The following is a 23,581-nucleotide window of genomic DNA, read 5'->3' on the forward strand; positions in this document are numbered from 1 at the left end:
CTATTTCAATACACTGTGTCAATGAGAACAGATTATCTTCTAACCTTCTTTGTTTTCGGAACCCATTTTGTAGTTCCCCCAGCACCTCCTCGCTCTCCACCCATGCCTGCAGTCTGTCCTTTACAATCTGCATCACCACCCTGTAAACCACTGACGTCACTGTTATGGGACAGTAGTTGTTTATGTCGGCTTTGTCCCCCTTTCCCTTATATATCATGCTCAGTCTCCACCCGTCGGGGGCTTTACCGTCCATTATCATTTTGCTCACTGCCTCTCTTAATGCTTTCTTAGATTTTGGGCCCAATGTCTTTATCAACATAATTGGGATGCCATCAGGACCTGTCGACGTGCTACTAGGAACCCTCTTCTCTTCCCTTTCTCACTCGCTTTGTGCCAGTGGAGCCACTGCACTGACTAGTCCATCCTCACCTGATTGAGCACATGCTATGTTTCGTTCTTTAAATTTTTCTGTCATCATTGTTCTTATATGTTCCATTGCCTCATCTCCCTCTAGTCGAACACCTTGAGCTGTAACTATAAACCTCTGCTCTAGGCTAGTCTTATTACTCAAGGAGTTGAGATGTTTCCAAAATTTCTTCGCTGCTTTTCTATCCTTTTTGTTTACTTCTGACAACCATTGGCTCCCCTTTCTTCTGATCGTCTCATTGATCAAATTGGATGCTTCCCTTCTACAGTTTAAGAAGTTATTCCATTTTCTGCCTACATCAGCTTCTGGTTCACCCCTCTGCTTTGAATATCTGTGTTCCCTGGATGCTTCCTGACGTTTCTCTATGGCCTTCTTAACCTCCTCATCCCACCAGCTCTTGGGTTTACGTCTTCTGTTCCCTTTTGTCCTGACTCGTACCTTAGTAAGCTCTAGCTCAAATAGTCCTGTTAAATTTGCATATGTCCATTCTGTTTTTGTATCCTCTGAAATTACTTCCTCAATTTGCTGGGTTGCTATTTCAAGCTGCTTTTCCGAGTAAAATATCCCACCTGGTTGTTCATCTTGCCTCCTACCTACTTTCATTTCCCTTCTAAAACTCACCTTAATACGTTTGTGATCACTACCTAGACTTCTGGAGCCATATTCATCCATGCTCATTACATTTAGCCTATCGTGCATCCTATGTGACATTAGTGCATAATCTATCGTCGACTGCAGGCTCCCTACCTCCCATGTTATGTGCCCTTCACACTTCTCAGTACTGTTGCATACAACTAAGTCATGCATTTCACACATATCCAGCATCATGTTGCCTGTTGAGTCTGTGTACCCGTCCATGTCTTCTATGTGTGCGTTCATATCTCCTAGTATAATAATCTCGCACCCTTTTCCTAGCTCATTAATGTCACTTGATATGCATTCCAGCATTTTTTTGTTTTCCTCTTTGGCATTTGCTCCTGTCCACAGGTATACAAAGCCAAGGAGTGTCTGCTCTCCTGCAACTTTCCCTTTTAGCCATAAATGCTCCTTGCATTCCTGTTTGACCCTTTGCCAGTTCATACTTTTATGAATGAATGCACCAATTCCACCCCCTTTTCTGCTGCCCTCTGTTCTATTGCAATACTATTCCCATGCATAGTCAGAATTACAGGGAGGTTGCTCCATGTCCCTAAGATGTGTCTCCACAAACCCGTATACCATCAGCTTTTCTTGCCTTAGTTGCTCGTCTATCTCCTCCCACTTCAGCCTATTCCTGCCACCTTGCATGTTAATGTACCCTATGTCAGAATGACCTTGCCCCTGGTGCTTACGTCTATTTCTTCTCCTACCGATTCTATGTTTCTTGAATCCTGGGGCCTCTCTGGGTCCGTCTTCGTCTACACTGGTGGTCTTAGGGCTCTGGGTCCCCCCAAAAAAGCCGTAGCTTGGCGCCCTATCCTACTACCTACGCTCCCGCCCGTGGCACCACTGTAGTGAATGCCATCCTGTGCAAAAGGGTGGGAGCCAGACTCGTACACTTCCCGGTTTACCTCCATTATGCCGTACCCAAGTGGTCTGCTCAGACCTCTAATGACCCGGTTAGCCTCAAGCACCCTCTATTCCATCCCGCTAGCCTGGCCCCGGACATGTGGGATTGTGCATATGGTCACATGCACATTCGCAGAGGTTTCTCTGAGTTTACGCAACCCAACCTCTAACTGTCCGTTTAGGTTCTGGCTCCTTCCCTTCAGCACATCGTTGAGACCAGCATGGATAACGACCAGATGTTCATGCTCGAGGTTGTCCGATACCGCCTTCTGAGCTTTTGCCATTGCGTCAACCATGCACTTCCTGGACTGGGCCTCCACCCTCACCCGCCCGTCTGCCTTCACTGTTGTAAGGACGCCCTCCTTAACCCTAGCTACGTTGGAGTCCCCCACCACTAGGACCCTTCACTCTACACGTTTGCCTCCCGCCTGCAATTGTCGTCCTCCAGTTCGCGCTAGCTGGTTCTCCACCCGCCGTGCGCCACTGACACGTGACGATGTGCTCCCTGCCGTTCGTCCCTTCCCACCCGAAGCCTGCCGCACTACCTCGCTGTAGAGTTGTGGAACCGCCGTGTTGCCGCCGGCTCTCGCCTGCTGTTCAACGGCCCCTAGGCGTCCCTTCCTGCTCTCATGGCATGCCTCTGCCTGAGTCTCCGCGCTGTCCCCGCCGCCCACCTGAGCTGACCCGGGATTACGCGCCGCATGGCGTCGCCGCTTTCTCGCTGCGACGCCATCTTGAGTCACAGCGAGCGGTTGCGAGTGCTTGGTGCCGGTGCTTAGTTCGAGACACAGTGCGCGCGGATGCTTCGCTCACGCTTCTACTTGCTGGACAGTGTTCAGCCGCATGAATGACAAGCTTGTCAAGTGCATCGAGTCGACATGACGGGCTGTTGTGTTCCCAAGTGCACCGGATCGACACGTAAAGGGCTTCGTTGTTTACGCTTCCCCCGGGACCCAGAGCGAAGGAAGAGATGGGAAGCCCAAGTAAAGCGGTATCACTGGAAGGCAACGGATAGCTCCTACATTTGCGAGGTAAGTGTCAAGAAAGTCTAAGACTATCGCATCGTGTTTTTCATAAATAAGAAAGTATTCTCTGATCCTCGCTCACGTACCTACGTTCGCTCACGAACTAAGCACTGCACCGATGCTGAGTAGCCTATGGTTTGCGAGCGCGCGTCGCATAGGCTTTTGCCGTTTTGATCAGCGCAGTCTATGCGAGTAGTACCCTTATTTTAAGAACTGACGAAAATGCTTCGCCGCGAAATAGCCTTACATTAGCTACAAATCGTCATGTAAACCACCTATTTTACTTTTTCACGGGAAGCACACATCGTGTGTCTCTTGTTTCTTTTTTTTTTCCCCTCAGTTTCTTTTTTCGCTACTGGTTATTTGGGACTAAAGAACGCAGTGCTTCTTCTGGGGAGAGCAGCTGTTGTGTACGTGGCAAGCGAAGCATTGTGATTTTCTCTATTCTCAGCAGATATCTTGCGGATCTCAGGTTGTTACGTTATATAGCTGATTTTTTAGACGATCGAATATATTTGTAGCGTGGTGCTCATAAGCCGATGGTCATTTGTGCTCATTCCCGATCGTAGTGGGTACTGTGACGGTCTTTAAATGCCTGTACACGGTATGCCCAGGTGTAGTAGAGTTAAGGGGCATCATGGGACCAAAATGTTTGGGCTCTTTCTGGCATGGTGTCTGTTGTAGCCTGTGCATTTCTTCGAAACATGTGAAGCGAGGTAATACAGCATTACTTCTGCGAAAATTTATTTTTAAGCACTGTAATGGGTTCTCTGTATTTACAAGGCAACTTTTCATATCAATAATCACTTTTGTTGTTTTACTTGTACTTAGAAACACTTTGAAGAGGACCAGTACGAGGTAAATCGACAGGATGGGCGCCGTCTGTTAAAGTCAACAGCCCTACATCATCATGGACTATATTTTTGAAGTGAAAAACATTGCTAATCTGTACTTGACTGTCTTAGTTTCATTTACGGTTTTTGTACGCGATATGTATGCAGTGTTGTTTATTTTTTTTAAATGTAGTTATCAGTGTTCTAATGGTTATTTATAAAATGTTTTGTACTCGCCATCGATGTGTTTGGCTGATGCGACGTATTCGATGGTAGCTGATGTATTCTGGCTGGATATCTTGATTAATATTACCCGCGGTTGCGTTTTCTTGTTTGCATTTTTGTTTTCGATTTATATTGGGTGTAATAAGGTTGATGTACTCACTTGAACCCCCCCCCCCCTTTGTAATGAATAAATAAAAAAAAACTCTCACTATCCCGAATTGTGTGTCGAGCCTACCTTGCGAATTTTTTTTTATCTCGTCTTTAAACATAACCTTCAGGCGCCACACAGTACATATAATTTTTCATGTTTCATGATTGACTGTACTAGACATTACTAAGTAAATGTATTTTGTGCATCGTTTGGTTTCTTATGTGTACTACGCAAGATTGACACAGACAAGTTACGTTACATTTTTCTCTACAGCACTAACTAAACCTTATTTTCACATCGCAGTTATTTTTACACCAGCTTAATCCTGTCAGCACACAGTTATGTGGGCAAAAAAAAGCAAAATTGCGCATAGATATCGTCAAATAATTGCAACGAACTCGAAGAGCACGTGCAACGCAAGGGAAACTAACCGCTGTGCGCGAGTGGCTGGCTACGGTAAAGGAGGTGTGACGTGTAAAACAAAATACAACAGCGAAAAAGAAAAACTTCCACACACAGGGGGTCGCAAACCTTATATACCAAGCATCGAAGCGCAAAAAAAAATAGTGCGTATTTCAAACATACACACGACGTTAAATGTAAATTGAATTAGGCAACTTGGGGCATGTTCCCGGCGCCATACATTTACGTCTTGGACCTTCGACGAGTTAACGGCTATTGGTTATAAAGATGTGCAGATGCGATACCGATAAAAAATCCTCATCAAGGCAAAGCACTTGGAAGTGCGCCGCGAGTAACACTAATTATGAACGCAAGCGTAGCTGAGTCTCAGCTCGTGTGACTCAATATGGCGGCGCCAGCGGGGTTGTCTCCACCCTGGACGGCGGCGCTGGGCATCGAGGCACCCTATACCGGAAGTTTCCTAGGGGCGCCGGATGCCGGTGCACAGCGTTGCCAGAGCGCGGTGGCGCTGGATGAAACCGAACAAGATGTACGTGCCTCGGGCCGCCGAAGCCGTCTCGACGCGTGTCGGCATCTCGTGCCTCGTGCGCATAGATTCGAGTGACATATATGTCAACTGCAGTTGAGTCTGTCCAATTTTTTAGTTACTTCGGATCGTGCGTTCTCTTGGTTAGAACGTTTCCTTCTCGCGTTTTTTTGCCAGAACGTATGAACGACGTTCTACTGTATTTGTGGAAAGCAAGCAATCAATAAAAAACTAGTTACCTCCTTTGTTCTATCCTCTCTTCCTGCCCTTTTACTCCCCTACCCCCCATCCATCCACTGCCAACTGCCGTTCAGGGATCAGCAGACTGTGCTAAACAGTTACAGTGTGGTCAGCAATAATTTCCTTCCCTTCCTTTTCCTTGATTTATTACAGCGAAGCTGTACACCTCTACCAGTCAAGGAAAGTTTCGTGTCGGCGTAAGCAAAAAATGTCACGGTAAGCAAGCGGCTCGAGCTCGCTCTCGGCATGCGCTCGTGCCAAGGCTTCCACAGCTGGCTGCGTTTCCAGCGTAGAGTTTCACTTCTCTTCTGTCGTCTTAATGGGGAGGCTGCGTTTACGGGATTATGAGCCATTGCTTAAGGCAGTATGGGTACATTAGCGGTGCATCACTACATGCTTCGCACCTCCCCAGGTTTCACGTTCGTGGAGCTGCATTTCGCTCAATGGGTCATTTGACACTTACGCATAAAATTTAATTCACCGCTCAATCCGAGCATACGACAACTCGCGCTAACTGTAATAACTAATAAAAACTAAAACAGTAAGAAAGGCGTCCATAATGGCCAAATTGCTGAGGGAGTTAAATGAAAAAATGATCGTTTCCCAGCATACAGCTCAGCACTTGTTCTCAAAAGAAAAACCACAAAACAGGCATCAAAACCACATGATAGATAAGGCGCGTTTGAATAATGGGAACACCCTCCGACGCGTTCCGGTAAAGATTAGGTTTGCAGCTGCTTCTAAAGAGGTTGACGTCATTCAGAACCCTCGTGTGAAGTGCAAGCCATATAATGTATGCTAATAACGTCTAGCAACTCATTTAGTTTATTCCAGGCTACCATGGGTAGCTAGTAAAGACGCCAGAAGAACAGCGTGAATGTAATGTCATTGTGAAGTAATAAAGGTTGTTTAAGTGCATTTCACTTGTCTCCGGTTTCACTCTTTGTAGAGCCATGTGCGTTAATTCAATGGGGAATCGTTGTGGGTGTCGTTTACAGCTTCTCTGTTCAACCACCTTCACAGCGTGGATTGGAGCCACAGTTTTTTCAATAAACAATTACTAGTACTATACTACTACTAGGAAGTAAAAAAAAACATTCAGCTAATTTCAGTCAAAGAATTACTACAGCCTATTCTTTATCTTTTGTTGCTAGTATGCCAAAGGTACATTAGCACAAATTTGAAAATCAGCTAATTAGCTTTGAAATTTTTAGCAACAAGACTACGCGCTGAGAAAAGTGTGCTTGCACATTGCATTTTCTGATCTTATGTGACATCAGGTCTAGACAGGTCATGCCGGCTAGTACAGAAAACAGCATTTTCTAGTCCACTCAATGTCGCCTACTTTTCTCCGCAGACGAACATGCAAGCAGAGTAACCAATGATTCTGGCGGTCTTGGATAGAAACCAGAAAGACCCACAGTGCCATCAAAGGCTGGGATTCTTGTGCTTTGCGTCAACTTGGCCAGCTGCACCACATCTGGCACTGCCAACTTTGCTGCCCCACAAACAGCCTTTGTCAGATAGCTTGGACCCTGTGGCGATGCAAATACTGAGCCCCACACATCAGACAGAAGGTATTCAATTCCATCGTGCACTGTAAATTCCGATGAAGCAGCTTCAACAGCAAGTTCTTCAAGAATAGCTACACTTTCACAGCAGCCTTGTGAAGCAACAATGTCATCCACCAATGAGTCGCCGACATAGAGTGCGCGACGGCAGCCAAGCCAGCGTTCACACAGGGTTGTCCAGTTTCCACCACAATATACAACACCTGCACACAGCTGCTCACCAAGGGCGAGGGGCCTCTCTGAGCCATCTTCTTCAACAACCTGCAAAAATTTGCACAAAAGCAGACCAATTTGAGTGACACTGCAGTGTTGTCCACAGTTCATAGGTGCACGAGATGTGAAGCTGTGCTCAAATATGGTGCACTATACACCGTTTTGCATGCGGCAGGCAACGCTACGAAGCCTTGTTCGCTTTCAGTGCTCATATCCATGACCCAAAAACAGAGCGAGATGAAAAAAACCCAGTAAAGTAGGTCATGTAATATGACCTGCAAATTAAGTTCCATACTTCTCAGTCACAAAATTTGATGTACTCATTACATAAAAAGCATCAAAGATGTGAACCGATTTACCGCCAAATAAGAGGAGTGAGATCCTTCTGCAACCAGCGGCCATAACACATCACTTGCACTCGTGACCAAAACATAATACACCACATACTGCAAGTACGAATATGCACAAATAATATGCTGTTTGACATAAACTTGCATGTACAAGTTGTAGTAATAACTACAAATAGTATAATTATAGTAGTAATAGTAGCATGTAATAACTTGTAATAACTACCAACTACTTATTCTGTAGAAAGTGTCACACATCGAAAACAGCTACAATGCCAATGTGAGGAGTTTATGACTGCACTACTCGCATAACTTCCACACAGTTGCCTGCTATGTATGAAACAGAGCAGAGTATATCACACAAAATTAGCACTCCATGGCTCAGTGTCAGCAAACCACGTCTGGTAGTAAGCTCATGATAATTTGAAAATGACTAGATCTGCAAAGTGGCCAGACAACAGAAAGGCACATTAGTTCATCTATGACTACTATATAAAAAGTGTGACGATGGTAGACAACAAACATTAGACAAGACAGGCACTTCCCACATAAGCACCTGTTCATGTGGTATTCCCTCTCTGCTAGTTACAACCACTTGAAGACGACAAGGAACCAGAAAAGGGGGAAATTATTATTTCTACATTGCAATTAAACAAAACAATTACCTTCTCCTATGCTTTCTCCAGCTTAATGGTCTGTTTTGTGTATAGAGTCGTTACTAACAAAAAATCAATGCCCTCAGCTCCCCTTATTCTTCTGCTGAACTCTTGTGCTTCCTTTTCACATCAAAGTTACATGTCGACCAACTAGCTTACCACATGCCTTCAGCATGTACCAGATGTTTCAGCAAAGATAACAGGCAATTTTTAAAGGTGGCTCAGCAGAGGTAAGTTTTTTTTCTTTTTTTCACACTTAATTTGTACCAGCATGACATAAATTTTGCTATAATAACAAATATGTGGTTTTCCGGAAAAATTTTGGAGTACTTTAACTAAGATTCTGATTAATAGTTAGTTTAGCAGAATTGCAGTACTGAAGTTAGTTGATGCTCCCGACATGTCCAAATTAACAGCAAGAATCCTGAAACTGCCAGCAACATTTGCGATTTCCCCGACCTACATAGGCACCTGGCATGAGAATACATGGCAGTTATATTCAGGACTCATTAATCATGAGCACTGTTATGTTGTCGAGTTCTTCTGAGAACGAGGTCGCGGGATCGAATCCCGGCCACAGCGGCCGCATTTCGGTGGGGGCAAAATGGGACAACACCCGTGTACTTAGATTTAGGAGCACGTTAAAGAACCCCAGGTGGTCCAAATTTCCGGAGTTCCCCACTACAGCGTGCCTCATCATCAGATCATGGTTTTGGCACGTAAAACCCCATAATTTAATTTTTTTTTGTCCAGTTCTTCCAAGCGACTAGGAGCCGAAAAAAAGAAGAGACCTAGTAATGACCTGAAGTGCAATATCATTATTTTTTAAAATTAAAATCGGCAGTTTTACGTGCCAAACCACAATATGATTATGAGGCATGCCAGAGTGGGGAACTAAATTAATTTTGACCACCTGTCTTTAACATGCACCCAGAGCACGGTACATGGGCGTTTCTACATTTTGCCCCCATTGAAATGTGGCCGCCATGGTCAGAATTTGATCTCATGCCCTCGGGTATAGCAGTGCCACATCAAAGCCACTACACTACCACGGCGGGTGTGCAACACTATCAATGACATGGAGACAGCAGTGAGTATAGTGGTGCTTCGCGAGCAGTTTATTATATGGCCTATACAGGGGTGAGACTGCCCAAAGTCATTTTGGAGCAATTTTTGGAGCAAGTAAAATTGCGTGTTGGAGCAGCTTGGCCCAGACAAAACTGCATTTTGGAGCAGCTTGCAACAGAGTAAATTTCATTTTGGAGCAGTTTGGAGCAGGCCAGTCTGAATTTTGGTGGAATAATGGAATATGGCAGTGCACTTCGAAACCATGATGAAACAGAGAATAACCCAACACAAAGTGCATGCTAGAAGCACGCTTTGTAGCTATAGCATATTAGAATATGGAAGAGTGGGTCGAGCAGCGGCACGGCGCATGTTTTTCTGTAATGCCGAAAGCATCAGTGGAACTACAATCGAACTTTATATTCCCGCGCTGATGCTCATGATGATAGCAGAAAATGTTCTCAAATTATGCGTCCAATCAATGTGCTATCATAATTTCTGGGTCACGATATGTCACCGCATACCCAGAAAGCCGCAATCAACCCTGGGTGATATAACGTAAAACTATCCCAATATGTCTGTGTTGCAAGAGCAATCATATGGACAGTCCAGGCGCATCTCTGTCGTCATCTTCGCCGTGATGTGCCGTATAAAGTCCAGGAGCGATAACATTGTCATCGCGTGCTGTATGTGTGAGTGAAATCGTGCGCGGTTGGCGGCTCAATCTCGTGCGCATAAGGGAGGAAAACGGGGAGAAAGCGCACAGTCTTCGATTGCGTGCAAGGCACCGTGTGGGGAATTGAGGGAGAGAGGGGGCGTTCTGCGGCGGCGGCGGTTGTGTTTGGCGCGGCAGCATGGGCCCTATCTTGAAAGTGGTCTGCGATGGGACAGACAGAGTGCGAGTGTTCATAGCTTCACGCACGCTGTGTTTTCGCCGCTTAGTTTGCGTTGAAGCGAGAGGCAGCACGAAGGTCAATTCGCTCACTGCTGCTGCCGCGCTTTCTCACTCCAGCGTTTAGACAGTGAGTCTCCACAGTCATCGAGTGAGATGTGGTCACGTTTGCCTGTGTGTGCGTGACACCATGCTTGTTAATTAAGTAAGCCAATGTTTACAAGTTTATACGGCCGATAAAACTACAATCCTTACTTCGTATAGCTGTCTACGAATGTGCTATTGGAATCGATGCTTTGACTTTTGGGCGAAACTGCGACTTTTTATTCCAAATCTGCCATTAAGGTGGGCTTGGCGGCTGTGCACAGACGCAGACGGCTAATCCATTCACTCTGTCATGCAGGTGTTTCAGCGCGCATTCGTGTGCCTGTTGCTTCCAGCCTCAGTGACGACTTCCCTGGCAGTCCCGCTGCAATATCGTGCTTGGTCAGGTGAACATGACAGGATTGCCTGTCACCCATCCCTGATGCGCACCTCTGGATTTGCACCGCCCTTCAAGCACCTGGATTTCGTCGGGAGCGGCAGATCTGCATTTTCGATGACACCGCTACCGAAGATGGTGATGCTCGATGCAGCGTGGACAAACCTGTCGTCATTGTCGTAGCGGTGCCCGCTGCTATCAGTGTGTGATCGGCGAAAGACTGAGGCGACTGTCGTCCAAGTCACCGGCAGGCGAAAAAGACCCGTCTTTATTTCCACAGCAGTTTAAGTAGAACCAGCGTGACCTCAACGACACGTGGTTCCATACACATGCGTCAGGCAGAATGAATCGGCACATCATGCAGGAGCGTGCTTTCAGCCGCATAGAAATACAATCCAGCACATCCCCCCCTTTCGCAAAATAGAAGTGGTTTTCATGTGTGGCATTTAGAACACTTGCGCATGAACAAAAAGCAAGAAACATTAGTGGCAATCGACCACGAACAAAACCTTATTCATCAATCCCGTAGCGAACTGGTCGCTTAACCACTCTGCCAGACTTGGTCACAGTTACTGTAGCAGAAGGTACTGAAGTTGAAATCATAGCCCCTGAAGCTAAAGGCAACGAAGCTGTTAAGATAGCGGGCGATTCCCTTTCCATAGAAACCAATTCAGCTGTATCGCTTTCATTTGGAAACTCGTAGCTGCCTTCGGCCTTCCTCTGTTCTGGCAAGCGGTTCAGCATTCGTCGGTTACGCCGGAGCGTACTCCCTTCCTGGGTGTGTATTATGTAGGACCGCGGTGTAGCGGCTGTTGCTAGCACCGTTGCTCTGGTCTTCATGTCTGTTACCCAAACGGAATCACCTGCTCTTAGTTTATTCAGTTCCCGGGTTCTGTGGCGCCTGTTGTAGTACCGTGCTTGTAAAATCTTGTTGGCACTGTCTTTGGCCCCAAGATTAAGCAGCGGTGGCTGCATTGGACCACGCAGCTGTGGCGCCATTGGAACTCTTGTCCTAAGACGCCGGCCCATGAGGATTTCAGCCGGACTAGAGCCAAGAATGCCTGGGGTCGCCCTGTAGGCAAGCAGAGCCAAGTACGGGTCCTTAGATTTAAGTATCAGGCGCTTAATTGTTTGCACCATACGTTCTACTTCCCCATTAGCCTGAGGGTACCTAGGGCTAGCAGTGACGTGACCAAAGCCATAATCATGTGCAAACCTCTGAAACTCTGTACAAGAAAATTGTGGTCCATTGTCTGTCACTACGGTCTCCGGGATGCCATGGCGTGCAAAAGTGCTTTTTAGTCTTTCTATCACCGCACCAGTTTTTGGTGAGGGAAGGAGAGCTACTTCCGGATACCGTGACAGGTAGTCGACCACGACAAGATAATGACAGTTGTTAATAAAGCACAAATCGACCCCAACTCGTTCCCACGGGAAACTTGGCGTTGGGGTTGAAATCAATGGCTCCGAGTTCTGGGTGACAAAGCGTGCACAAGTAACACATTCTTTCACTTGCCGCGCAAGTTGTTCGCCGAGGCCTGGCCACCAGACCAATTCTTTTGCCAAAGCTCTAGTCCTTGAGATTCCCTGATGCCTATCATGTAGCTTTTTTAGTACTTCATTTCTTAGGCACTGAGGTACCACCAGTCTGGTCCCCTTTAGCAGCATGCCATTGCCTTTGGAAATTAGTGCTCGTTCCTGCCAGTACGGAACTAAGTGACAGGGAAGCTTTGGTTTTTCCGGCCAGCCTTGGCGACACAACTTAAGCAAGGCTTGACAAACGACGTCCGTTTTTTGCGCATTGCGCATTCTGTTAACAAAATTGTCATCCATTTGAAGCCCTTGCACACATGTTTTGATGAAAGACGACACTTCCGAGACGGTCAGTTCACCGGCGACTTTATCTGCTTTCGTCGGTGCTCGTGAAAGAGCGTCCGCCGTTATCAAGCTTTTACTGGGAACGTACACAATATGAAAGTGATACCTCATCATCCGCATTCTGAAGCGCTGTACCCTTGGCGGCAACACATCAATAGGCATTTTACCAAGCAACGAAACAAGAGGTTTGTGGTCCGTTTCAAGCACCACCTCAATACCTCTTAAGTATTCATCGAACCTTTCGGCAGCCCATGTTAATGCTAGTGCCTCCTTTTCCAATTGTGCATAGCGTTGCTCGGTTTTGGTCAGTGACCTTGAAGCAAACGCTATCGGTCGGCGCTCGCCATTGCGTTGTTTCTGGAAAAGGACGGCACCGAGACCATAAGACGAGGCGTCTGCCGAAAGAATCGTGGGAAGGCGTGGATCGTACATAGCCATGCACTTTGCCGAGCAGATAATAGATTTCAAGCTTTCAAAAGCCGTGTTCTGAGCAGGACCCCAAGCCCATTCGGTCTCTTTCTGTAAAAGCACCCGTAGCGGGGCAGTGGTTTGCACCAAGTTCGGCAGAAAACGGCCTAGATGGTTGGCCATGCCCAGAACACTGCGTAATTGCGATATATCAGAGGGTGCTTTCAGCTCTTTAATGGCCCTGAGTTTGGCCGGATCCGGCTGTATGCCTTCCTCGCTTAGTAAGTGGCCCAGAAATCTTATACTTCGAACACCGAACACTCACTTTGCTTTGTTTAGGGTAACGTTAGACTGGGCCAGCTTAGCTAAGACGCTTGATAGCCTAGAGTCATGTTGTGCTTTGCTGTCACCAAATATGAGAAAATCGTCCATCAGGTTGACGACGCCAGGAAGGCTGGTAAGGATTTCAGACATTCTTTGAAAATACTCTGGAGCTGATGTAATCCCGAACGGCAACTTAGTGAAGCAGTACTGCCCAAACGGCGTAATGAACGTGGTCAGCTCTTCTGAGGCCTTACTAAGTCGCACCTGATGGAAGCCGGAATTCGCGTCCAATTTGGAAAACCATTTTCCACCGGCAAGTGAGCCCAGTGCTTGGTCGACAGTAGGCAATGTGTATCTTTCTCTTAAGACAAACTTGTTCAACTGCGTAAGGTCTACACATATCCTTACATCTCCTGAGTGTTTTTGTACAGGCACAATGCCGGCACACCACTCTGTTGGCTCTTCGACTTTACGAATGATGCCCATTTGTTCCATCTTATCAAGTTCTCGTTTTACAGGCTGCTGAAGTGGTATAGGAATCCTGCGTGGTGCGCTTATTGCATATGGAACAGCGTCTGGTTTAAGCCTTATTGTATACTCCCCGGGCATAGTGCCTAAGTTGTTGAAAACTTGAGGGCACAAAACTTCATAGTTGGGTTCCTTGTGAGCCACAGAGTCAACGAACTCGATGACTCCCAACGCTTCGAGAGCTGGCAAACCGAGCAGTACATGACGCAAAGGACTGACCACATAACACGTTTGGCGCGAAGTTTGTCCCCTCCAAAATATATCCGCCTGAAACTTGCCCAGAACATTTAGGCGGTCACCGCTAGCACCTGTCAAGACCTTGTCGGCCTTTTCCAAGCTCGTGGGAAGTCCAGGAAACAATGCTGGAATTACGGACACTTCTGCGCCTGAGTCGACCTTTGCGAAAACAGGCACCAAGTTAAGTAATACCTGAACGTAACGCGCTTTGGCGCCAGGCGCCTCGACCGGGCCCAAAAAAACCTCCCCAGTGTCCTTTTGTACAGACAACACTCGTACCTTTCGCTGGTAGCCTGGAGAAGTCCCTTTGAGGCACACCTTGCCGATGTGTCCCTTTAAGCCGCAGTTGAAGCACCTCTGGTCCCTCGCTGGGCAGGCTGTCCTTGGGTGCGAGTTGCCTCCGCAGAAGATGCATGGTCCGTCGGAACGAGCTGATGTCAACCGTGTTTCCTTGCTGCGTTGCGGTTTCCTGTGGTAGCCCACTGCGTCAACGTTGACGTCCTCACATGGGTTGCACGGTGTGTAGTCGTGGACTTCGTTGGAGTTTCGAAGTTCTTCTTGCTGCTGCTGAACGGTCTCTTTTAGGCGGGCCTTCGCCAGGGCAGTTGCGAGAGACAGCTTGGGATCCATTTGGAGCGACTCGGAAAGTTTTTCATCCCGCAGGCCCACGACGAACCGGTCCCTGATGAGGCGCTGCTTGAATTCTCCGAAGTCGCATTTGTCTGCCAAGACGTGTAAAGCAGTCATAAACTGGTCAATTGACTCGCCAGGCATCTGGTGCCGCTTGTGAAAGCAAGCGCTCTCGTAGACAACGTTGCTCTCCTTGATAAAGTAATCATCGAACTTCTTCTTGACCTGCTCAAATTTTTTCGAATCTTCTGCAGAAAGATTGAAGGTGGCGAAGATGTCCCTTGCTTGTCGGCCCATGGTATAAAGCAGAGTGCGTACTTGTGCCTCTTCTGAGCGCTCGTTCATACCCGATGCATAGCGATAGTCGTCGAAGTGCAGTATCCACGCCGGCCACTCCGAGGTAGTGTCGAAGTCCAGCGGTGACGGCTGCTGAAAGCCCGGCGGCGATGCAGTGGCCATTGCAGCCTCCTTTTCTGACGACGTCTCGATCGACCTTTTCGAATCGCTTTTAAAAGTGGGTGGATTGCATCACTTCTGACACCATGTCGTAGCGGTGCCTGCCGCTATCAGTGCATGATCGGCGAAAGTCTGAGCCGACTGTCGTCCAACTCGCCTGCAGGCGAAAAAGCCCGTCTTTATTTCCACAGCAGTTTAAGTAGAACCAGCGTGACGTCAACGACACGTGGTTCCATACACATGCGTAAGGCAGAATGAATCGGCACATCATGCAGGAGCGTGCTTTCAGCCGCATAGAAATACAATCCAGCACAGTCATAACATCAACATTCCGGTCAACTACAAAAGAGCAGGCAATACCGGTTACTCAGACAGCAGGAAGTTCATCGCCGCGTATCCAGCACAATCTGCATGCCTACCAGCAGCTATCAGCCCGATCTTCGCACTTAACAACATATGCGCTGATTTTGTTGTTGTTTCCTCTTTCCATGTTGCATTATCATTTCTATAAGTCCTGTCAACCCAGGCGAACCTTAATACCGACAGAAGCGGCCCAAGCCGACACGGTGCAATTCCGCGACGTCAGAATGACCCAACACCATCATTTATAAAAGCATTTGTAATAAAAACTAGTTCCAAAGTTTCTTAATACGAGAAATGCTTATGGAATTAGTACATCTAGCTTTTGCTAAAAACGATGTCTTCGCCATCCTTTTCGCTGTCGACGCCAATCCAAGACAAGCCAGGTAGAGCAACAAATTGTGCAGTTTTTGGTTGCATGAAGTACCGCGCGAACTTTCAGATTCTGCAAAGGTGACTATAAACGTTATTTCTATACTTTTTCAGCCATTTTTCTATTCTTTTGCATGCATGCATAGTTTCTCACGAGTCAATGTACGCACGTTCGCAATTCTGCATCTTTAGTTTGGCTTTCTGTATACTTTCTTCATGCGAGAGTGGGAAGCTGATGCGGATATCGAACGACAGTAGTAGATAACACATTAAACAAAAGCAGATCAAAATTGTGCAGTGAAGTCAGCTGGTTGCATTCCTTCGTGTGAATGATAGTATCTTTTCATGTGTGGGTGGTTCTTGCATGTCCACAGCTCATAAAGTGTGCAGGCTCATCACGAGGCCTAGGTATTGCCCATCAAGATGGAGGCAATGTTGCTAATGAGTCTGCACTTACATGTATTACCGCATAAACTCGTATAACCATATCCCATCATTACTCAATCGAGCTTGCTCAGAGTCATATTCACCAAAATTCTACTTATCCGAGCTTGCTCTGACTCATATTCACCAAAATTATACTTGGCCGAGCTTGATCTGACTAATATTCACAAAGATTCTACTCAGGCAAGCTTGCAGCGAGTCATATTCACCAAATATCTACTTAGCCAAGCTTTCTCTGACTTATATTCATCAAAATTCTACTCAGGTGAGCTTGCACGGAGTCATATTCACCAAAAATCTACTTGCCAAGCTTGCTTTGACTCATATTCACTAAAATTATACTTGGATGAGCTTTCCCTGACTATCACATGACAATATTCACTAAAAGTTTACTCAACTGAGCTTGCTCTTACTCGTATTCACCAAAATTCTACTCAGTCAGGCTCAAACGAACTCAGACTCACGGTTAGTTCGAAGTCTTAGTGAGCCGACATTTGAGTGAGTTCACCGTACTATGTATACATTACATTATGTGACCTGTGCGGTGAATAAGCAAACATTGTCTATGAGTACGTGTTGCATCGGGTGAAATAAGGACAACTGTAAACACTGCAGTTAGTTTTCTAGAGTTTAACTGACCGTTTCGTGACAGCTTCGCCTCATGTCGATTCAAGCAAGTGCATTGGATCTGCATCATATTTTTTGACAATCTTGCTGGCTGTCCTAGCCATTACTGGGTGGCCACATTTTGTACATTTCAACACAAAGTTGAATAAATGACTGTAGTGCAATATATTAAAAAAAAGATGCTTGCATCACTGCACGTATAACAATCAGAACATGACACAAACACATGCACAAAAGATGCACACAAATGATAAATACATAAACAGATGGAATCAGCTAGCCACCACCTATTGAAAAAAAAAAGAAAAAGCACAGGACTACGTATAACCATTCCCCTTGCCAGGTACATGGGCTATAGGAGAAACACACGTGCACGGTGTAAAAAGGAAGGTGAACAGACGGCAGTGCGAGGCGCGGCCACTTAGTGCGACTCTACGCACGCCGCTGCCGCAAGGGGCAGCACCTGTTTTGGGGGCCACTTTTTCGCTCGCTTTGCTGACGCTTTTATGGACACGCGTGGCAGAAATGCTTTATTTCGACGAATATATGTCGTTAGCCTGCTTAAAACGACTCTACTTGGTTGGAGGAACGTCCCTTTATATTTCTGCCGACATTCCGATTGACTCCGACACGGCGCGCCGTCTGCTCGAGCAGACGACGCATCTCTCTCGTGTTCGAAATAACGGTATTTTGACTGTAAGTGGCATGAAACCTTCTACCTGCTCAGGATTTGGTGTCTAAATAACGAAAAATTGCATATCTTTGGGTATGGGTGTTTAAATGCTCACGGAGGTCGTAAATTATCCACTTTTGTGTTGCTGCTCCAAGGCCTCCTGAACACGTGCTGCCCCTAACAGCGGCGCTCACTTCCGGTCACACGAAATGGCCGCTCTCTCGCCCCAGCGCGGGCCCGCCATCAGAGCACCTATCTTCTTCCACCGTGCACACGTGCAACCTAGCAGTTACCTCGAGGTAGCAGCTAGGGACGCTTTTGCATTCGCAGCTGGCCACTCAACCACTCAAGTGTGTTCAGTGTGCACTTGTACTTAGGCACACTTTTTATTGTCTATATCTCAAAAATTTAATGTGGCTCCTCAAAATTTTGAGAATGTTTGGATTCTGAGGCTTGCAAAGGTAAATATTTTTATTCCATTTTCGTTCAAGGTGAAGGCTCATACAAAAGATTAGAGATACTGTCAGTGCCCCCCACTTTCTCTCAGAACATAAGTAGTCTGTTATTGAGATTCTAGCAGCTTTTCAATCAGCTTCCCCTGTTTTCAGCATTGGGTTAATGCAGGCAATTCCGGGAGGCATAAAGTTTTGCTAATACAATCGGTTCGGGAATACCAGATTAGACTGTACCTTGACACTTTCCTTGCACTTTCTTATTTTGGTCAAATAACCTAGTTTGAAATGACTCCAGTTAGCATGCTCTAACATTGGTCTAATACAGGTTAAGTACATGACTAGCTTAACAGACTGGGATGCTGGCTTTCATTTCCAGGAAAGGAATCATAGCACCTGCTCCAGTTGCATAGGTTTTTGGTTATCAGGGGTATTCAGCCTCACTTTAAGGATAACGTGCTGAAGCATGTAGAAGCACACGCATGCCATTAGCGGATAGTTTCAATAGCTTCTTACCTTACACTTGCCACCATAATTAGAAAATTTTAGCGTTCGATTTTGTTATTAAACAAACGTACTCCTAACACGGTATTTTAATGTTAGCCATGTGGCTACGCGGCTGCGCTACGTACTGCAGCATATTAACTTAAGCTTCTTGATACAGATTCACAGCACACTAACAGCGCGAGAAACAGGATGAGAAAATAGACGACGCCCATGTCTGCCAGAATGATACGATACTACGTACACAAGTGACTACAGCTCCTAAAAAAAAATGTGGTGTCGGCTTTTATGCCTTTCGAAATATTCATAGAGCACTTATATGAATAATTACAGCACAGGCCCCGAGACGGACGAGCCAGGCTGGCGCTAAGATAAACGTTCACAACACAAATTCCATTGCACGTTCAGTAATTACACACATATCATTTGCGGCTTTGTTCAGGGGCAGACGTGAGCTTTTGGGTTGGTGCTTGCTGCTAAGTTTGGTGCAACAATGTTGCTAGGAGCAGGAACCGCTAATGCGCAATCACGAGCAATACACACACATCCGTTTTTCAGAAGCTGACATTAATCACGGGTAGCGCGAGGGTCTCTGCGTTGACATGATGACTTCGCTGCAGCCGCATTCCGAATACTGCATATGCGATGACAACAGCTATAGGGGCTTGTTGATAGGTCCTCTTGTAATTTGTTTAACCGCAGGAAGAACGACACAGGCATAAAACACACACGAGACAGCACACAACGCTGAACGACCACCTGCGAACAGCTGTTTACGTCCGCCATTTCTCCTCGTATTGAACTTCACAAACTGCTGTTGCGCACTCCAAAACAAATGAAACTTTGAAGCGTTTTTAAATTACAAAACGTACGTATTATTTGGTCCTAATAAAGAGAGGTCAATTACATTATAACGCGCACGTCTTTTTCATTACATTAAACGAATTTATGCGGCGTGTGCGACAAAATCTGGCAGCAAGCAACCCTGAGCGTAGCATCAGTCGCATTGTTCACATCGCACCATGCGAAACGGCCGTTGCGAATTTCGCATCTGCGAAAATCGCAGTGCAAAAGCGCACCATGTGAAACAGCCTTTAGGGAGCCGCACAAATTGTTGCGAAACACGATGGCTCTTTACTTCTTCAAATCATCTGCACTCTCTTATAACGTCGTCGACGGTTGAGCACTCCTTATATACAAGTAAATTAAAGGCATCATCGGCGATGCCTTTGAGAATGTGGCTAACTTTATCAGCTTTGGGCATCTTGTCATCGACCCGCCTATGAGTAGATGTTTGAGCCCAGCACGAAAGGCCCTTCTTGGTGGCTCGCTGGCGCCCAACTGGCTTTCCAAAGAGTTCCTGCAATTTTTGCTGGCAGGTTTTCCAACTGGTCAATTCCTCCTCGAGCGTTTGGAACCAGACACGGGCCGTTCCCTTGAGGTAATAGATGATGTTAGCCAGCATTATAGCCGGGTCCCACCGGTTGTTCTTGCTGGCTCAGTCGTATACGATTAGCCAGTCTTCAACATCCATGGTGTCAGTGCTGGAGAAGGGGCCAGGGTCTCGGAGTTGGTTCAAGACAATAGGTGTTGTGGTAGCCGAAGCCGAATCAGCGGGCCTCTCAATCGACATGGTCGAATGGGCCACAAGACGTCTGCTGTGATGTGCTCGTGATGTAACCGGCAACTCCACCAAGATGTTACGGGGAGATCTTAGAGAAAAGGGGGTTTATTTATTTACACTATGTACAAGGAGGGTAAACGTGGGGCAGCAACAACAAAAATGGTGGCCGATAGACTTCACTTCGTCCTCCTCTTGTCCGCTCTACACTTCAGCATCTTTTTCTATACCTCCAGAACAACTGGATCATAACAATATGCATAACTTCTTCACTCCTAAGGTGTGAAACGATTTGGATTTGTACGCTAAACGCAGTGACAATTGCTCCCTATTGCTGCTCCCCTACCCACTTGTTTTGTTTGATACTGTGCGTGATTGCACTGACGCTGCTGCTGTTACAATGTGGCCATGTTAAGGAAAAGCCAGGTCCTCCAAAACCTCAAAAATCAAGCCAATATTCCCTTGCTTCTAACAACGTTATTGAGCTTCAGTCCAAAGAAATTAGTGCTGTCCTACAAATGCTAAAAGACATCAAGTAGACAACAGGCGAACTTGCCAAAAGCCAGGCTGAGTTACAAACAGTCGTTAAGGATGTCAAAACAAGCCAACAAGGTATTGAAAGCAAGCTAGCTGACATTTACCGCCATCTTGAATCACTTGGAAAAAAATCTGGAACACTAGACAAAGCTTCTAGTGATTTGGTCAAACTTCAACAGACTTGGAAAAAACAGCAGGTCACCCTTCCAGGTCTAGATTACCTGGAGGACAGGTCAAGGCGTAACAATCTAATTTTTTATGGCATACTTGACTATCGTGAATCATGGCTGCAAGCTGAAAAGAAAACAATCACTACCTTGTTGTCTGTGATGGGAAGTGATCTGCCACCAAACTCAGTTGAACGCGTGCATTGTATCGGGGCATTTCCACGCAGTAAGTGCTGCCCCGTCCTAATGAAATTAACGAACTTTAAGGTCAAGGAAACCACACTTTCCTCGCGCAGCAAGCTGAAAGCTAACAACATTTCTGTGTCTGAGGACTCCTCACACGGCATGGCGGCAAGGCACGCCAGGAAAAAAACTGATAAGCGCCCAGCCGAAATCTCCCCCATTTCAGAAACGATTTAATAAGCTTTTCATTGGCAGCCAATCCTTCTTGTACGACCCACTGAGTGAAAGCGTTAACCAAACTGAGTGCACACTTCCTGATTTTCCAGCTTCAGCTGTCACTTCATGCAGTCCTTTTGCTATGTAGGAACAACACGAGGGGCAGTGGCATTGCTTCGTCAGCACATGTCCCAGTGCTTCTAGCTAACGTAAGAAGTGCGATTAACAAGCGTGACACATTTAACTCGCTCGTCGCCAACTGCGGTGCTGGTATTATTGGTCCAACTGAAACATGGTTGCATCCTCAGGTGTACGACTCCGAAATTTTCGACACATCTTGTTTTTGTACCTTCCGTTCTGATCGCACGGTTGGCCATGGTGGAGGCGTACTGCTGCTTGCGATTTTGAAAGCTTTACCTTGTCATCACGTTAACTTTCACAGCGACCTAGAACTAGTGTGTGCCTGCATTGACCTAGGTCACCAAAAATTTATTTTCACTGTTTGCTACCGCCCTCCCTCTTACCCGCCTTCTTTCACTGCCAAACTTCATGATGCACTTAACACACTTTTTGTGCTGCGTCCCACAGCACCGTTATATTGAACTTCCCAAACATAATTTGGAACGCTGATCCACTGCGTTGTTACCCATATTCTTCAAGGTGTAAAATTTCTTGATATTTGCTCTTTATTTTTTTTTATTCAGCTAGTATCTGAACCAACACGAATTTCAAAGAATACTGCCAATCTCTTAGACTTAATATTATGCTCTCATCATCATCATCATCATCAGCTATATTTTATGTACACTGCAGGACGAAGGCCTCTCCCTGCGATCTCCAATTACCCCTGTCTTGCGCTAGCGTATTCCAACTTGCGCCTGCAAATTTCCTAACTTCATCATCCCATCAGGTTTTCTGCCGACCTCGACTGCGCTTCCCTTCTCTTGGTATCCATTCTGTAACCCTAATGGTTCACCGATTATCCATCCCATTACATGGCCTGCCCAGCTACATTTCTTCCACTTAATGTCAACTAGAATATCGGCTATCCCCATTAATTCTCTGGTCCACACCGCTCTCTTCCTGTCTCTTAACGTTAGTCCTAAGATTTTATTGCGATAGCAATTATATGGATACTCAAAAGCAGATTTGTGCCGTCGCCGTCGCCGTGAGGTTCAGTATGATGTCAATGAAGATGAAATCGTCGCCGCGCGCCGAACGCTGTATGTGCGAGTGAAAGGGCGCGAGGGACGCGCGCTTTCACGGGGAGTGAACGCACGGCAGAGAACAAACGTGCGTTCTGCGCCGTGCTCCCTTAAGGGCTGCAGAAGTAGGCGTCTCTTTCCTCCTTTACAATCACCATATATGTAGAGCAAACGCACCTTCTTCCGACGCGCTAGAGGCCGTGGGGGAGGGGGGGAGGGGGAGGGAAGGGAGGCGACGTTTAGCTGCGGCACCAAGTGCCTATGTATATCAGAGGCTCCGGCAACAGTCACCAACGCCGCACGCATTTTGAGCGAACACGGGCAAAACGCCGACGGCGTCGACAACAGTTCTGCGTGTTGCCGGTGCTGCTGCATGTCCAAGTTTATACAGCTGATAAAGCTAATATCATTACTCCGTATAGCTCTCTACAAATTTGCTATCGCAATTGATGCTTCGCCTTTCAGGTGAAACTGCGACAACGTTTTTCTTTCCATCGCTCTTTGTGCGGTCCTTAACTTGTTCTCGATCTTCTTTGTTAACCTCCAAGTTTCTGCCCCATATGTTAGCACCGGTAGAATGCAATGATTGTACACTTTTCTTTTCAACGACAGTGGTAAGCTCCCAGTCAGGATTTGGTAATGCCTGCCGTATGCACTCCAACCAAATTTTATTCTTCTGTAAATTTCTTTTTCGTGTTCAGGGTCCCCTGTAAGTAATTGACCTAGATAAACGTACTCGTTTACAGGCTATAGAGGCTGACTGGCGATCCTGAATTCTTGTTCCCTTGCCAGGCTAGTGAACATTATCTTTGTGTTCTGCATATTCATCTTCAACCCAATTCTTACACTTTCTCGATTACGGTCCTCAATCATTTGCTGTAATTCGTCTCCATTGTTGCTGAATAGGACAATGTCATCTGCAAACCGAAGGTTGCTGAGATATTCGCCGTTGACCCTCACTCCTAAGCCTTCCCAGTCTAAGAGCTTGAATACTTCTTCTAAGCATGCAGTGAATAGCATTGGAGAGATTGTGTCTCCTTGCCTGACCCCTTTCTTGATAGGTAACTTTCTACTTTTCTTGTGGAGAACCAAGGTAGCTGTGGAATCCTTGTAGATGTTTGCCAAGATATTCACGT

General features: G+C 46.4%; 1 protein-coding gene across 1 annotated transcript in view; it reads right to left on the reverse strand.

The window, feature by feature from the left end:
• Positions 1-5,461: 5,461 nt before the first annotated feature.
• LOC119458696 (5'-nucleotidase domain-containing protein 1) overlaps positions 5,462-23,581 on the reverse strand; it is a 45,599-nt gene continuing 27,479 nt past the window's right edge. The window contains exon 4 of the mRNA XM_037720556.2: positions 5,462-7,230. Coding sequence (XP_037576484.1) covers positions 6,730-7,230 — 501 coding nt within the window. The 3' untranslated portion in view covers positions 5,462-6,729. The remainder of the gene's footprint in view (positions 7,231-23,581) is intronic.

Source organism: Dermacentor silvarum, chromosome 7 (assembly GCF_013339745.2).
Source record: "Dermacentor silvarum isolate Dsil-2018 chromosome 7, BIME_Dsil_1.4, whole genome shotgun sequence".
In the NCBI taxonomy this organism is placed as follows: Eukaryota; Metazoa; Arthropoda; class Arachnida; order Ixodida; family Ixodidae; genus Dermacentor; species Dermacentor silvarum.